This window comes from Rattus rattus, chromosome 16 (genome assembly GCF_011064425.1).
Source record: "Rattus rattus isolate New Zealand chromosome 16, Rrattus_CSIRO_v1, whole genome shotgun sequence".
Taxonomy (NCBI): Eukaryota; Metazoa; Chordata; class Mammalia; order Rodentia; family Muridae; genus Rattus; species Rattus rattus.
In genome coordinates, this window is record NC_046169.1 from 1,468,584 (window position 1) to 1,481,310 (window position 12,727).

The following is a 12,727-nucleotide window of genomic DNA, read 5'->3' on the forward strand; positions in this document are numbered from 1 at the left end:
AAGTGCAGCTCTGAAGAAAACTCATTCTCTTGATGGGTGGTGGCACACACCTTCAATGCCTGCATGCCAGAGGCAGAGGCAGAGGTCTCTGAGTTTGAGGCCAGCCTGGTCTACACAGTGAGTTTCAGGACAGCCAAGGCTACATAGAGAAACCCTGTCTCAAAAAACACAAACCAAAGGGTTGGGGATTTAGCTCAGTGGTAGAGCGCTTGCCTAGAAAGCACAAGGCCCTGGGTTCAGTCCTCAGCTCTGAAAAACAAAACAAAACAAAACAAACCAATCAACCAACCAAGAAACTCAGTGTCAAAAGTGTGCCCCCCAGGGGCTGGAGAGATGGCTCAGAGGTTAAGAGCGCTGACTGCTCTTCTAGAGGTCCTGAGTTCAATTCCGAGCAACCACATGGTGACTCACAACCATCTGTAATGGATCTGATGCCCTCTTCTGGTGTGTCTGAAGACAGCTACAGGGCACTCAGATACATAAAATAAATAAATTAAAAATAAAAAGTGTGTGCCCCAGAAACACGTTAGTTACACACACTTGATCTCATGGACCAGGAACACGTTAGTTACACACTTGATCTCATAGACCAGGAACACGTTAGTTACACACACTTGATCTCATAGACCAGAAACATGTTAGTTACACACTTGATCTCATAGACCAGAAACACGTTAGTTACACACTTGATCTCATAGACCAGAAACACGTTAGTTACACACTTGATCTCATAGACCAGAAACATGTTAGTTACACACTTGATCTCATGGACCAGGAACACGTTAGTTACACACTTGATCTCATGGACCAGGAACACGTTAGTTACACACACTTGATCTCATAGACCAGGAACACGTTAGTTACACACACTTGATCTCATAGACCAGAAACACGTTAGTTACACACACTTGATCTCATGGACCAGGAACACGTTAGTTACACACTTGATCTCATAGACCAGGATCTGGCTAGCTGTACCACACTGTGTGCATCCGGGCCTGTGTTTAACTTTATGAATAAAGGATTTTTAAAATATAATTACACATGGAGGTTGGAGGACAACTTATAGTAGTTATTTTTCTCATTCCAAAATGTGGGTCCTGGGAGTTGAACTCTGGTTATTAATGGTTTGGTAAGGGCCCCGCCTGCCGAGTCATCTCAGTGGCCCTGTGTTGGTGGTTGGTTGGTTGGTTGGTCGATTGACTGGTTGGTTAGTTGGCTGGTTAGTTAGTTATTGTTAAACCTGAACTGACCTCTGATTTGCTACATAGCTGAGAGTGATCTTAAATTTACAGTCCTCCTCCTTCCACCTCCCAAGTGTGGGGATTCTAGGCTTGTAAATAAGGGTGCACTGGGGTAGCCATGCCCCAATCCACCTCTTATCTGCAGTTCCCATTGCAGCACAACAACAGGGGTGAAAACTCAGGGCTGAACTAAAAGCATTTTCCTGTGATCCTGCTAGCACTGGAAATGTACCAAACTTGTAAACACGGCCACCATCCCTCACATGACGCTTCACATAGGTGTTCACAGACCTACAGGTACACGGGCAGACATGGTGTGTAGTCCTCACGTCCTGGAACTCACTCTGTAGACCAGGCTGGCCGTGAACTCAGAGACCTGCCTGTCTCTGCTTCCCGAGTGCTGGGGTTAAAAGTGTGCATCACCTAGTGCTTTTTTAAAGGTGTCAAGTGATAAGGGAAGACACCCGTGTTAATCTCCAGCCTGCACACAACACACACACAACACACACAGATGGACATTTCCTGACATGCATTCGGACAGGCCGAGCCAGAGGTGCAGGCACAGGGAGACAGTGCTTCCCACAGGGTCTCAGAAAAGAGGGATGTACACACTCACAGGCACATGCAGGCGACATGCGTGTGACACGCACAGCCAGCAACATAAACTCAAGGATAACCACACAAAGTTGAATAGACAGGCATTTCCTCGGGTCAGGGCTGGCTCTGTAGCGCACAGACAAGCAGACAGACAGACAGCCACAAACATAACTGCCACTTTCACTGGGCCATCTTCTCTTGTTTGCATACATTTCCATGTCATTTGCATGACAGCATGGTGTTTGCATGCTCCCCACCCCCCCACCCCCATGTGCCCATTTGCATTGTGGTATCTGTGGGACTGGGTTGGGCATCCCTGCCCTGCTGGGCTCCTGTTGGGACAGACTGCTGACCTCCTGGCTCTACAGCGGATATCGCCCGCAGCATGGGGGCCAAAACGGTCATTGCCATCGACGTGGGAAGCCAGGATGAGACGGATCTCAGCACCTATGGGGACAGCCTGTCTGGCTGGTGGTTGCTGTGGAAACGGCTAAACCCCTGGGCAGACAAGGTAAAGGTTCCAGACATGGCTGAGATCCAGTCCCGCCTGGCGTATGTGTCCTGTGTGCGGCAGCTGGAAGTTGTCAAGTCTAGTTCCTATTGCGAGTACCTTCGTCCATCCATTGACTGCTTCAAGACCATGGACTTCGGGAAGTTTGACCAGATCTATGTGAGTCATTGGGCTATGGGGAGTAGATCGGTGGTCAAACAGTAATGTTTGCAGTAGATACAATATGGGTATGGCTATATGTATTCTATTACATTCGCACTAAATTTGTGACACACACTGCCTGAAACACCGTGTACTGGTTTCTGATGTCATTTCTAATAAGCAGAGAGTGAAAGCAGTGATCAGTTAGTAATGTCTGCCTTGGGTCTGGAGAGGGGTGGACCAATATGGTATATGCCACTAACCCTGCAAAACATGTCATAGTCCACATCAACTAATATTGATCAGTAGATGCTGCCTAGAGGTTCCAAGTTAAAATGTCTGACGTCCCTCTTTGATTACTGGAAGGATGTACCAGAATGGACTAATGTCTACTGTAGACATGGGTCATGACCCTATTCACAAACGCGATGCATTGTTTCAGACCTCGAAAATAATTTTGCACATTACCATCTAGGTTAATTGGTACTTGAAATACCTCATGGGGCTGAGTGGGAGAGAGATCTGAAGAGATTGATTAGTAATGTCTGGCAGGGGCAACAACTGAAAATCTGTGGGCAAGTAGACTACACATTACTCTGAAATAGATTTAGTTCAGATGTCTGCTGTCCCAGAAGTCAAGCACTTAATGGGGATATTGAAGGAAGCTGTGTGTAGATGTGGGGGCAGGTGGTGGTGTCAGGCACAATCCCGGCCTCCTTGTTTCTTGCAGGATGTGGGTTACCAGTATGGGAAGGCTGTGTTTGGAGGCTGGACCCGTGGTGAAGTCATTGAGAAAATGCTCACAGACCGGAGGTCTACAGACCTTAATGAAAGTCGCCGTGCAGATGTAAGCCTGTGATGTTTCTGTTGGGACCAAACTCACTCAGAGATTCCAGAACCCCAAGCCCCTCTATTCTACTGAGCCTCTCAGGTCTCAGGCACCACCTCAGAGTCCCCTCTGAGCTCTTAAAACCCTTCAGACCATCCCTACTTCCAAAGCCTCACCCACCCTACCCTACAGATACTTGCCTTCCCGAGCTCTGGCTTCACTGACTTGGCTGAGATCGTGTCCCGGATTGAACCCCCAACAAGCTACATCTCTGATGGCTGTGCTGATGGTGAGGGGCTGAAGGGACCCTTGAGAGTTGGGCGTGCTGGGCCTGGAGATGTGGGCGGGGAGCATTGTGGCTGAAAATATCAACTCAGCCCACGTCTCCTCACCTGCACCTTGATACTTCCCATCCCAGGGGAGGAGTCGGATTGCTTGACAGAGTATGAGGAAGATGCGGGACCTGACTGCTCAAGGGATGAAGGGGGCTCCCCTGAGGGCGCCAGCCCTAGCACTGCCTCAGAGGTGGTAAGAATGGAGCCCAAAAATCACATGTCCCCAGCAGATCACATGTGCCGTGGGAAGGAACTAGATAGAGCCTTGGGGGTTGGTGTTGGGTGACATGAGAACACAAGTCTGGAGATGGGAGATTCATGTCTCCCCAGCTTAGGACTGACAAGCTAAACCCACATTGGTTTACCTCTGTTGCTGTGACGAAATACTCTTCAAAGCAGCTCAGGAGAGAAAGGGTTTATTTACATCATAATTTAAGGTTACATTCAGTCTTTGCAAGGGAGTGAAGGAGGCAGGAGCTTGAGAGAACTGGCGACATTGGGTGTGCAGTCAGAAGACAGCAATAGATGCATGCGTGCCTGCACTTAGCTCTCTTTCCCCAGTGTACAGCCCTATGTAGGGAATGGTGCCGCCCACAGTAGGCAGATCTTCCCACTACAATTAACCATGGAAAGAAACCCCCCACCCCACCCCAATGCTCCCAGAACAACTTGATCTAAGCACTACTTCATTGAGACTCCACTCCTAGGGTATTCCAGATTATGTCAGGTTGACAATTAGGATTAACCATCACAGTGCGTTAATGGCCCTGGGCCAGGAAATGTGTCACGATGCACAAGCTGACTGTTTCTAAAGTGATACTTATCAAGCAAGGCTTGAGTGAAACTAGTTTTAGTGGTGAGGGTCGGGCAGCTCTGTTTGTCACAAAGTGGATTTCAAGGCTGACATTCGCCCTGCCTGGGTGACACACATCTGTTGCCTGTCCCTATAGGAAGAGGAGAAGTCCACACTCCGGCAACGACGCTTTCTGCCTCAGGAGACTGCCAGCTCAGTAGCAGATGCCTGAGGACCTTGACAGGGAACCCCGGTTCCTAGACTGGGTTGTGGGTGGGCCTGTGGGGGAGCTCACACTATTATTCCTGCTGCTATACTGTGACACTCCCTGGGCCTTCCCCCTTGGCTCCAAGGACCACACACTGGACTGACTTGCCCTGTCCCTAAGGGAAGGGCAGAACTGCACTGATGACCTTTGACCAACTATGTTACCTTCCCCCCAATAAACTCTCACCCCTTTCGAAGCAGCCTGGTGCTGTCTTTGGGTTTCTGGGGCTCCTCCCAACGTTGTCTGTGCTCACGTGTTGGGCAGAGTCCAAAGGAGCCTACAGCTTGTCCCACTGCGGTAACAGTTCCCGTGTGGGTTCCCGTGTGGGTTCCCGTGTGGGTGCATTGCACCCTGGCTGCAGACCCCTCTGAGCCTGCTTTGTCTTTCCTTACCTGGTTTGATGATCCCAGGTGTCTCTGGCACCTCTCCCTACTAAATCCCCACAGCCAGAGGACACAGAGACCGCTCTGAAGGGGCACAGTGTGCTCTGCTCTGGCAGAGGATCTGTGTTGCCCTACTAGTGCCCACCCCAGGTGGCTCACAACGACTGTAACTCCAGCTCCACGGGACCTGGTGCCCTTTTCTGGCCTCCTACTGTTTTGCACTCTTGTGTGCGTACTACCTCTCACACACACACAGACGCATACAAAAATGCAAAATAAAAACTTCCTGGGGTTGGGGATTTAGCTCAGTGGTAGAGCGCTTGCCTAGGAAGCGCAAGGCCCTGGGTTCGGTCCCCAGCTCCGAAAAAAAGAACCCAAAAAAAAAAAAAAAAACAAACAAACAAACTTCCTATAGCCTATGTGCCTCAGCCAGTCCTACTGTATGCAGGGACTATGTGTGACAGCGTATACTACAAACTTAAAAGAGCACCACCTCTGCTCAAGACATGGGCATACAAGGGTCTCTATGGAAGTTTCCTTCCAGTCAGACTGATAGTGAAGGCCTATCATTCTAAGATACTCAGGAGGCTGATTCAGGAGGTCATAAGTTCAAGACCAGCCTAGGCAACTTAGCAAAACCTTAATGTGACTCTTAAGCATTGTCCCTACTATGTGCTCAGAAAAGGAATTTCCCAAAATGAACCTAATACCCTGGACCCTAAGATGTGTCTGATTTTTCAGGACTAATCTGTTTTTCTTGCCAATCTCAGATGTGTCTGAATTTTGATTACTGTTCTAGCTCAGGTTGTCAAGCCATGCTGCCTTGGGAACGGGAGGGGTCCCCACCCTAGCCTTTGGAAAGGTAGCCATGGAAAGCCACTATAGATCCCTTACAGGCCTCTGTTACTCCCCTTGCAGCTGTAAGAAGCAACTTGAGGGAGGGAAGCAGAACACAGGGGTGATTTACAGCCCCAGAGAGTACCATGGTGGCTGGCTGGTCACATTGTATCCACAGTCAAGAAACAGAGAGGGGGCAGGAAATAGCGCTGAGATACAAAACCTTAAGGTCTACTCCAGTGCTCACTTCCTCCTAAAGCTTCCACAATCTTGCTAAACAGCACCACCAGCTGGAGAACAAGCATTCAAATGTGTGTGGTGGTGGTGGTGGTGGGGCATTTCACATTGAAAACACACAAGATTCTGGGTCACATGACTCATCAGTGTATGGGACTGCAGCAGCCTGGGCCTGGGTCCCTTAAGACTCTAATCAAGGCCTTACCACAGGCTGGACCAGATGAGGCAGTGGGAAGTTTGAGAAATTTCTTTAGGGCCTGGTGAAAGAGACCTTGGAAAATACATACTGCATCTGTGTTTTGTGTGTGTGTGTGTGTGTGTGTGTGTGTGTGTGTGTGTGTGTGTGTGTGTGTGTTGAGCACACACAGAGGCCAGAGGAGGATCTACAGTGTCCTACTTTCTTATGCTCTGCCTTATTTCTTGGAGACTGGGTCTCTCATGGAACATACAACTAGGCTGCGGGCCAGTAAGCCCTAGAAATCTTCCTGTCTCTGCCTTCCATAGCACTGAGGTTACAAGTCATCCATGGCTTATTCCCTGCTTGCCTTTTTCATGGTTTGGGGAAATTTGAATTCAAGTCGTATGCTAATGCCACAGTGCTCTTAACCTGCTGAGCCGACTCTCCAGCCCTAAAATGTACCATCCTAACCATATTTTTCTTTAAAAATTATTGCATTTTTATTCATTGTGGCAGGAGTGCGTGCAAGCTATGATTCGTGAGTCGAAATGCTTGCAAGTATCAGTTTTCTCCTTTTGCCTGTGGGACCTGGCGATCGATTTCAGGCTGTCCGGCTTGGTTACACGCACCTTCATTTCCTGACACATTTTTGCTGGCCCCTCCCTTAATCCTTTAAAGAGAGATTTATTTATATTTTTACTTGTGCGTATATGTCCGCACGTGCATTTAATTGCCCAGAGAGGCCAGAAAAGGGTGTCAGGTTCCCCTTGAGCTGGAGTTACAGGCAGCTGTGAGCACACAGGTGTAGAGGTCAAAGGAGGATTCTTCAGAATCGGTTCTCCCGTTTGGAATGAACTCCAGGTGTCAGGTGCGGGGCAAGTGGGGGCTTACCCACTGCACCACCCCACCAGCCACTTTGTCTATTGTCTTACTGTAACAAGGCGAATCTCAGAGGAACAATTTAGGGAAGGAAATATTCCCTCCCCCCTTTTCCTTCATTCTTATATTTAAAGATAGGATCTCATATAGCTCAGGCTGGCCTTGAACTTGCCATGTAGCCAAGGATGACCTTACATTTCTGATCTTCCTGCCTCTACCTTCTGAGTGCTCAAATGGCAGGTGCGTGCCACCGCACCTGGGTCACGCTGTGTCCTGATGAACTGGAAGGCTCTGTGTTGAATTACTTGGCTTCTGTTGTTTGTTTTCGGTCAGGGTCTTATGTAGCTGAGAATGACCTCGACTTCCTGACCCTTCTGCCTCTGCCTCTCAAGTGACGGGATAACCAACGGAATCACATCCCTGCTCTGGCCAGGAAACATTCTTGAGGTGATCATCACGGGATTTTAATTGCATATTAGGAATCACATCCCAGCATCCCTGGCCAGGGAAACATTCTTACAGAGGTTGCATGTGGTTGGGACGAACTCAGGACCTCCAGGGAAGAGCAGTCGGGTGCTCTAACCACTGAGCCATCTCTCCAGCCTACCTCAATTTTATAAGTACACCAAAACCCACCAGATTGTACACATCTGTGTGTGTGCGCGTGTGTGTGTGTGCGCGCGCGCGCGCGCGCGCGTGTGTGTGTGTGTGTGTGTGTCTAAATTCGTTTTTTAAATATGTGTGTGGTTGTGTGTATACTTGTGAGTTCTGGGGGCTCTGGATCCAGAGGGGACAGCAGAGCCTCTGGAGTTAGAGTCACCGGCTGCTCTGAGCTGCCACATAGGTAATTAAGCTCTGCAAGAACAGCAGGTGCTCTTAACCACGGAGCCATGTCTCCAGCCTACGTCCTGGGCTTCGAGTCTCCAACACTGAAAGAAAAAGGAAGTTGCTTTTAAGGCTTAAGCAAAGGGGGCTGGAGAGATGGCTCACTGGTTAAGAGCACTGACTGCTCTTCCAGAGGTCCTTTTGCCTGTGGGACCTGGCGATCGATTTCAGGCTGTCCGGCTTGGACAAATCCCAGCAACCACATGGTGTCTCAGGACCATCTGTAATGGGACCCGATGCCCTCTTCTGGTGTGTCTAAAGACAGTTACAGTGTACTCATGTACATAAATTAAATAAATCTTTTTTTTTTAATGAGTGTCACCATTGCTTCTTTTGAGATTTGTTGCCTTCTGGTCATTGTCGAGGAGGCCAGGCTCCACAGCTGGCACTCCGTTAACCCACGTCTTATTTTCTTTTCTGCCACTAGGGGGCTCCCATTGCAGTGTTCAGGAATCTGGCGGGACGAAGGCTGCTTCCTTTGGGAGTTCTGAAAAGGAAACCGGTTTTAGGAAGGAAGAGCCTTTTTCTTAGTTTATTGGAGGCAGAAGAAGGGAGAACTATTATAAAACACTGCATAGATCAGCATAGCCGTGCACCAATGTCGATCCAGCACCTGAAGGAAAGGACAGAAAGATCAAGTTCAAGGTCATCCTCAGCAATGTTGGGCTATGTAAGATCCTCTCTCTCTTCTCTTCTTGAGACAGGGCTCTGTGTAGCCCTGGCTGTCCTGAAACTTGCTCTGTAGACCAGGCTGGCCTCAAATTCAGGGATCTGCCTGCCTCTGCCTCCCTGGTGCTGGGATCGCTGCCCAGCTCAAGTCCCTTTCTTTTTTCTTTTCTTTTTTTCATTAATTTGTTTATTCACTTTACATGCCAATCACTGCCCTCCCATCCTCCCTCATACGGTCCTTTTCCCATCCCCCTTCTCCTCTGAGAGTGTGGATGACCCCTGGGTATGCCCCCACCCTGGCACATCATGTCTCTACAGTGTTAGGCGCATCCCCCCCCCCCACCTCCCCGAGGCCAGACAAGGCAGCCCAGTTAGGGGAACAGATACCACAGACAGGAACAGATTCAGGGACAGCCTTGGCTCCAGTTGTTGGGGGACCCCCATGAAGACTGAACTGCACATCTGCTACATTTGTTTAGGGGGCCTATATCCAGCCAGTGTATACTCTTTGATTGGTGGTTCAATCTCTGAAAGCCCCCCAGGGTCCAGGTTAGTTGACTCTGTTGGTCTTCCTGTAAAGTTCCGGTCTTCTCCAGGGTCTCCAATCCTTCCCCCAACTCTTCCACAAGACTCCCTGAGCTCTGCCCAGTGTTTGGTTGTGGGTGTCTATATCTGTTTCAGATGCTGGGTGGAGTTTCTCAGAGGACAGTTATGCTGGGCTTCTGTCTGATACAGAGTATCATTAACAGTGTTGGGGATTGGCGCTTGACTTCTGCTAACAGTTTCCTCCTGTTTCATAGCCATCCTTTTGCTCTGGCCTCAATTTAAACATTTTTTTTTTTTTTTTTGTTTTGGTTCTTTTTTTTTTCGGAGCTGGGGACCAAACCCAGGGCCTTGCGCTTCCTAGGCAAACGCTCTACCACTGAGCTAAATCCCCAACCCCCATTCTTTTTTTTTTTTTTTTTTTTTTTACATTGAAAAAAAAAATCATTTATTGGTGGTGGCACCTTTAATCCCAGCACTCGGGAGGCAGAAGCAAGTGGAGCTCTGTGAATTTAAGGCCAGCCGGGTCTACACAAAGAGTTTCAGGACAGCAAGGGATACATAGAAAGACATTGTCTCAAAAACTATATATTTATTGTATGTGTGGGTGTGGGAATGCACATACAATGGCTTTCATTTGGAGGTCAGCCTTTGATTTAAATATCCTGATTTTGCTTTGACTGAAACTCAAGCCTATGAAAGGAAAGACTGATTGGAGGATTATACAACACTAGAGAAAGAAGAAAAACTAAAGCCTGTCGGGAGACAGTTGTATCATTTTAGTTTTGTCTTCCTGTTTAGAAACATTGTAATTGCTGGAGAACAGAACTCATCACCTCACCTACATACAGCAGGCAAGGGCTGTACCTCTTAGTTGGGTCTAGGGTCTGTCGCTAGGTTTGGAGCCTAGTGGGTTGTACATCCCTATGTGGTGGGTGTTGTTCTCGGTTCTCTGTCTAACAGACTCGGAGGTAGAAACGGAGGTCTGAAGGCTTAAGTGATTTACCCAGAGTCACACCGAGTTAGAAACATTACAGATTTCTTTTTTTTTTTTTTTTTTGGTTCTTTTTTTCAGAGCTGGGGATCGAACCCAGGGCCTTGCGCTTCCTAGGCAAGCGCTCTACCATTGAGCTAAATCCCCAACCCCACAGATTTCTTTTTTAAGATTGATTTATTATATGTAAGTATACTGTAGCTGTCTTCTACACTCACCAGAAGAGGGCCTCAGATCTCATTTCTCATTACAGAGTGTTGTGAGCCACCATGTGGTTGCTGGGATTTGAACTCAGGACCTCTGGAAGAGCAGTCGGTGCTCTTAACCACTGAGCCATCTCTCCAGCCCCAACAGTACAGATTTTACAGTCTCTCTCTCTCTCTCTCTCTCTCTCTCTCTCTCTCTCTCTCTCTCTCTCTCTCTCTCTCTCAGCCAGTGATTCCCAGGGAATCCTCCTTACCTCTGCCTGCTGCCTGGCCAGCACTGGGATCTTAAATGTGGGAAACCACAACTGTCTTTTCACGTGGGTGCTGGGCATCCAACTCAGGTCCTCCTGTCTCCACATCTCCTGTGCCACCATGCCAGTGCTGTGGGATGTTTACTGTAAGCTACGCCCTTGTTCCCAGAAACTCTGAGACTTTATTATATTTACAAATACCTTGGCCATAAGCTTTGGCTTGTTCTCCGACTAGTCATAACTAACCTACTCTCCTATTAATTCTGACGTCAGTTCTGCCGTGTGGCTGATCGCCTCTGCTCAGCTTTCATGCATCTGTCTGTCCTCTTTCAAGTCCTGGGGCAAATTCTCGGGCTTGGCTCTATCCCAGAATCCTTTCTGCCTACAGAGGCCATAGCTAGGTTTTTGTTTGTTTGGTTTTTTTGATTGACAGGTGATATATCCATACAGTACAGAGAGATTCTCTCTACACACCAGTTTATACAATGTTGAGGACTGCAAAGCAGGCCTTCACTATGGTCAAACACTGTGCCATCAGTGCCACAGGCCGACTCCTCTTTCTTAGGACAGGAATGTATGCAGTCCAGGCTGGCCTTCAACTTAATAAGTATCTGAGATTGGCTTGCACGCCCAATGCTTCTTCCTCTTCCCGTGAGTGCTGGGATGACAGGAGGGCTGCCCAGCACCTGACGACAAATCTCTGACTTTTAGCACTGAATAACACCGCTTTGGATGAGCCCGGCTTCTTCAGTCGTAAAAGCAGCTCCCAGACAACCAAGTATTCCACCTCGGTGGCACTCTCACACATTTTATTCTTATTCCTTCATTTGGGAAAAAGGCTAAAAATATCAACATACCCGACCTTACTCAGAATTGGGTCTTAAAAAAGCTATTGAGCCAGAAAATGACAATCATTTTTAAATCTGTGTCTGTGTGTGTAAAATATATATACATGTATGTATACATATATATAAATGTATGTAGAGGCAGGCACGTGTGTGTATGAAAGTCAGAGGTCAACCTTGGATATCCTAATTTAGGAGTTATCTATCTTGGTTTCTGTGCGTGTGCGTGTGTGTGCGTGTGTGTGCGTGCGTGTGCGTGTGTGTGCGTGTGTGTGTGTGCGTGTGTGTGTGTGTGTGTGTGTGTGCACGCGCGCGCGCAGAGCTGGGAATTGAACTCAGGTCCTCACGCATGCACAGCAGAGCAAGCACTTTCCCAAACAAGCCAGCCCCTCGGTCCCCAACCAGCACCTTGTTTTTATGAGATAAGACCCCTTACTGCGACCTGGGCTTGCTTTGTTTGCCTGGCCAGGGAACTAGCAGGATCTATGCCTGCATTTGCTTCCCCAGACCTGGGATTACAAATTCACCATGCAGTGTTCAGAGTTTTGGGGAGGTGCTGGGAACTGAATTCAGTTTCTCATACTTGTGTGGCAAGCACATAACAAACTGAGTCTCTCTCGCCACAGAGAGGGCCAATGAAGACCATTTCTTTCCTTCCGTTCCTTTCCCTTCTTCCCATTCCATCCCTTCCATTCCCTCCACTTCCTCTTGTGTCTCCCTTCTCTCTCTCCAGGCCCCTTCCCTGTTCTCTTTCCCCATCCCATTTCTTCCCTCATCCCTCCCTCTCTTCCTTTCCTTCTTTCAACAGGGTCTCAAGTTGCCCAGGCTGGCCTCAAGCTCCTATATCGTCTAGGATGATCTTGAACTCCTGATCCTCCTGCCTCCACCTCCTGATTCTGGGATTCTAGGAGCTTCTACCATATCTGGTTTACGCTAGCGATGGAAGCCAGGGCTTTGAGCACAGTAGGCGAGCACTTTACCAACTCAGCTGCATCCCTTGACTAAGATTTTGTTTTCCCTTTGGGGATGCAATTTGATTGTCAGTCCAAAAGGAAAAGAAAAATCGAAGCCCATAACGTCTGAGTCGGCCACCCATCGTCCA

The 12,727-nt window shown here is 48.4% G+C and overlaps 1 protein-coding gene across 14 annotated transcripts in view; it reads left to right on the forward strand.

The window, feature by feature from the left end:
* The window catches only part of Pnpla6 (patatin like phospholipase domain containing 6), a 28,849-nt gene extending 23,932 nt beyond the window's left edge, over nucleotides 1–4,917 (forward strand). For all 14 annotated transcript variants that reach the window (XM_032886344.1, XM_032886348.1, XM_032886349.1 and 11 more), the window contains 5 exons: nucleotides 2,210–2,511; nucleotides 3,224–3,340; nucleotides 3,515–3,611; nucleotides 3,741–3,850; nucleotides 4,608–4,917. In XM_032886344.1, coding sequence (XP_032742235.1) covers nucleotides 2,210–2,511; nucleotides 3,224–3,340; nucleotides 3,515–3,611; nucleotides 3,741–3,850; nucleotides 4,608–4,682 — 701 coding nt within the window. In that variant the 3' untranslated portion in view covers nucleotides 4,683–4,917. The remainder of the gene's footprint in view (nucleotides 1–2,209; nucleotides 2,512–3,223; nucleotides 3,341–3,514; nucleotides 3,612–3,740; nucleotides 3,851–4,607) is intronic.
* Nucleotides 4,918–12,727: the final 7,810 nt, after the last annotated feature.